Consider the following 4,091-nt stretch of genomic DNA (forward strand, 5'->3'; position numbering starts at 1 on the left):
GTTTTTTTCAAGGCTGTGTTATCTTTTAAGGATTGTGCCCTGCCCCCTTCTCTTTTTGTTTATACCTTCTCCAGTCTTCCCAGGAAGAAAAGGAGAGTTGAAAGGCAGAGGGCTGCTACTGGCTATAACCACAAGGTGGTATTAGTGACCAGGCCAGGAGGCAAACAGCTTCGCGGAGAAATATTTGTGAAATTCCCACTCTTTCGCACAATTGACATTTGATAACTCTGGAAAGGAAACTCAAATAAAAGTGTGCTGCAGATTGGGGCCCACCCAAAGGAACACTGGGTGTTCCTGCTCCAGAATGAAGACTGCCAATGTACTGTGGTTTAATGCTCTGCAACTAGAAGTTTGGAAAGCCAGCAAAGTGTAATGGAGGCCTGGACTGTCAAGTCATCTAACACAGGTTATCAGTGCAGTGCCAGGACTACTAGGGTGGTGACACGCAATCCCTATGGTTAGCTCACCACCCTGAGCAGAGAGTGTGTTTGCCCATCTCAGGCTGTAAGCACTGCAGGAGAGGTGGAGGGGGGGAAGCTGGTCACCACCAAAGCTAGTGTTTTGCCAGACAGAGAGGAGATAGAGATTGTCTGCAAATGTATGACAGGCCTGATTTCTGAGACAGAATCTAGAATCTTATCAAGGGTGTGTCTCAGACTGAACTGTATATCCTGGCCACACAATAGTGCTGGGGCAGAAGAGACCATCATCTCAGGGTGGGAATGTTGCAGCTGTTGTAGCTGCTGCTACTGCTGCTAAGTCTCTTGTCTGACTCTTCACGACCCCATGGACTGTAGCCTACCAAGCTCCTCCATCCATGGGATTTTCCAGGCAAGAGTACTGGAGTGGGTTGCCATTTCCTTCTCCAAGGAATGTTGCAGGGAGGAAGCCGATTCTGACTCCATGCTCAAAACTTTCTTTGACTTGATTTTCATTGCTGTATTATTATAATCATACTTAATGGCCTCCCTGGAGGACCCTGCCCCTCTGCTTGACAGGAAAGTGCCTTTGTTCAGCTCTTGGCGAGACAGTTTGTCCCTGCCCACCTGTGAATAGAGATTAACACACCCCATCCAAAGGCTGATGTTTTGCAAGACTGAGGACCCTTTCGCTTCACTTCCCCGCCGCCTCTCCCTCTCTAGCCTGTTTTTTGATTTTAGCTCCTCGTTGCTTCTTTCTCTCTGACCTGGAAAAAAACCTGGCATCCATGACGGTTATTTTGAAGCGCTAGCCTGCCATCGTCTCTGTCAGCTGCTTTCTGAATAAAGCTGTTTTTCTTGCCTCAACACCTCCTCTCTTGGCCTTCGTGTGGTGAGCAGAGCGAGCTTGGACTCCATAACAGGATCAGGGCACCTAAACTGGGCTGGGAAGGTTGGTGGAGAGACAGGTAGGAAGGAGCAGGGCATAGGGCATTTTGTTAAATTAGCCTTGGATGCCATCCTCCAGCCAGAGGCAATAATCAAAGCAGGGCGGAGGGTCAGATGGTGTTTGAAGAGGATGCTGACGGAGGCTCCTTGCGGGGAGAAGTGAGGTTGAGGCGCGTTGGAAGGCGGAGGGCTTGAAGCAGGGCTCAACTTGCTTGAAGGGAGGGAAGGGGAACCGATTTCACACGTAGGATAATGGCTTGTGCTAGACCGGGCGGAGAGAAAGCAGCTCTGGGTACTCGGTGGATGGTGGGGGGAGAGATGGTACTGACTCGCACAGAGTAGGACACGTCTGAAGCGACTTCGCAGCAGCAGCAAGACCTGGAGATATTTGAGTGCTACGAGATACTGAAGACAGGAGTTGGATTGGACGCGCGCAGTTCTACTAGTGGATCATCCAGGTAGCGAAAAAAATCACTTCCTGCCCCTGAAGCCCTAGCCAGTTTCTTCCTTAAGCTCCGGGCTGGTCAGAGTCTTCCGAACGCATCCGGCCTCGCGGGTTGGGCGGCGGGTCGTCCGGGGTGTGGCTACTGCCGGCCCCTCCTCCGCGGGCTCCCAGCCGAGTCAGTCGCTCAGCTCTCGGCTCAGGTCTAGGCTTTGGCCGTCATCGCTACCCGCACCCGCGCTCACCCCCTTACCGGACCATGGCCCACGCGGAGCGCACCTTTATTGCTATCAAGCCCGACGGCGTGCAGCGCGGCCTGGTGGGCGAGATCATCAAGCGCTTCGAGCAGAAGGGATTCCGCCTTGTGGCCATGAAGTTCCTTCAGGTGATGCGCCCCACTCCCTTTCCCCCGGCTGCGGCATGGTCACGGGCGGTTTTCCTTCCCCGCAGCACCGATCCGCGTCCTTTTCTGAGTCGGAAAATCTGGCTGATCTAGGGCCCGCTAGAACTTCCTTTAGCCTCCCTCTCCAGGGCGCCTGGGGCCCGCTGACCCTTCCCCAGGCCCTGGCGGCGCGGTGTGGGCGGGCACCCTTGGAAGGTTAAGTGGAGGTAAAGTGACTCAGGTTGCCATGGGGCTGTAGGCCGCAGGAGGGCAGCAGGGAGTGGAGAAGGCCTGTGTCCTGGGCCCACGCGGGTCCACCCAGGCACAGGATGGAGGCTGCAATCCTTTTGTGCTTCAGTTTTGCAACTCTGAGATGATTGAGGTTTTAGATGGGGCTTCCCTTCCTCTGCCCTTTCCCTGCAGGCTCCCTTTGGCATAGGACAACTTTATTTTCCACATTAAATTTGGGGCACAAATCTGGACCTCAGGGGATACATATCTAAGAACTGATTTTTAAACCAAGCTTCTCAGTAAAGAGATCTTTCAGTTAACATCAGAAATGTTTAAAAGGGCATTATGAAAGGGCCAGAGGATTTGATATGACCTCTGTTTGGAATAGTTCCTTTGATTGCAGCCAACACTTAATAACCACCTTCTTTTAAGGATTATAACATCTGTATTACAAGGTCATTGACATGATAGTGTGTGTTCATGATCAGAAGAATCTTTCTGCTAATAAACTGTCAGTTTCATGGTTTGGATGGGATTTTAAAAAAAACACGTCTTATGAATGTGAACTTAAATACAAAACCAGACTTTTAGAGAACCTACCAAGTTACTGGGGTAGGGAGGAGGTCTGAGGAGTTTAATTCCTAATTGGTACCTTCTCTTCAATGCCAAGGCCTCTGAGGAACTCCTGAAGCAGCACTACATTGACCTGAAAGACCGCCCATTCTTTCCCGGCCTGGTGAAGTACATGAACTCAGGGCCAGTTGTGGCCATGGTAGGTTTCTCATGGTGGCACCAAGTAGAAGAATAAAGCTGATAGGTAACTGGGTTTGCTCAGTGTCTTCATTTCCCTTTTTAGACATCATCTCCAGATACCCCAAATTCCTTGTTTTACAAATGCAGCCTGCTTGTGGTTAGTTTACAAAGCAACTGGGAGCTTGGGAGGAAAAAGGAAGTGAGAATCAGACATAACAGAAAGTTCTTTTCATCCTATGCTAGAAATGAAGTGGTCTATTTCTTCATGTGGCATTAACGTCCAACTGGAAATGAAGTGAATAGAAGCAGGGGGGTATAATACAGAGTCAATACAATTGTTGAGAAAGAAGACCTACTTCCTGTTCCCTGACAGTAACCTTCTTTCTGCTTTTCCCTGGAATACACTTCCCCCTTTCGTGTCAGTTTGTGCCTTGTCTTGCTCGGCCAGTCTTCTGTGATGCCCTTCCCACTGATCCTGTTCTAGTCTGGTCACTTTTTTTTACCCTTTCGTCATTACTTTTTTAGAGTTCGTGACTGCACAAGAGTTCTTCAGTCTTGTTAATCTTTTTCCGTCAGACTAGGAAGTCAAGTTGGGCAGACCTTTTCTCTGTATACACTTGGGATGGAGTATGGGGTATTTTATATCAGCCCCTATTCTGGGGCCGGTTGATAATCAGGTCACTGATTGGTCTGACTGATGTGTGCTACTGTTGTTCAGTTGAAGTTGCATTCAACTCTCTGCAACCCCATGGAACGCAGCATACCAGGCTTCCCCGTCCTTCACTATCTCACGGAGTTTGTGCAAAATGTCCATTGAGTCGGGGATGCCATCCAACCATCTCATCCTCTGTCACCCCTTCTCCTGCTCTCAATCTTTCCCAGAATCAGGGTCTTTTTCAATGAATTGGCTCTTCGC

At 49.9% G+C, this 4,091-nt stretch overlaps 1 protein-coding gene across 1 annotated transcript in view; it reads left to right on the forward strand.

The window, feature by feature from the left end:
- Window positions 1-1,837: 1,837 nt before the first annotated feature.
- LOC104990642 (nucleoside diphosphate kinase B) overlaps window positions 1,838-4,091 on the forward strand; it is a 4,152-nt gene continuing 1,898 nt past the window's right edge. The window contains exons 1-2 of the mRNA XM_010842852.1: window positions 1,838-2,194; window positions 3,093-3,194. Coding sequence (XP_010841154.1) covers window positions 2,069-2,194; window positions 3,093-3,194 — 228 coding nt within the window. The 5' untranslated portion in view covers window positions 1,838-2,068. The remainder of the gene's footprint in view (window positions 2,195-3,092; window positions 3,195-4,091) is intronic.

The sequence above is a fragment of the Bison bison genome, unplaced genomic scaffold (genome assembly GCF_000754665.1).
Source record: "Bison bison bison isolate TAMUID 2011002044 unplaced genomic scaffold, Bison_UMD1.0 scf7180017864180, whole genome shotgun sequence".
Classification (NCBI taxonomy): domain Eukaryota; kingdom Metazoa; phylum Chordata; class Mammalia; order Artiodactyla; family Bovidae; genus Bison; species Bison bison.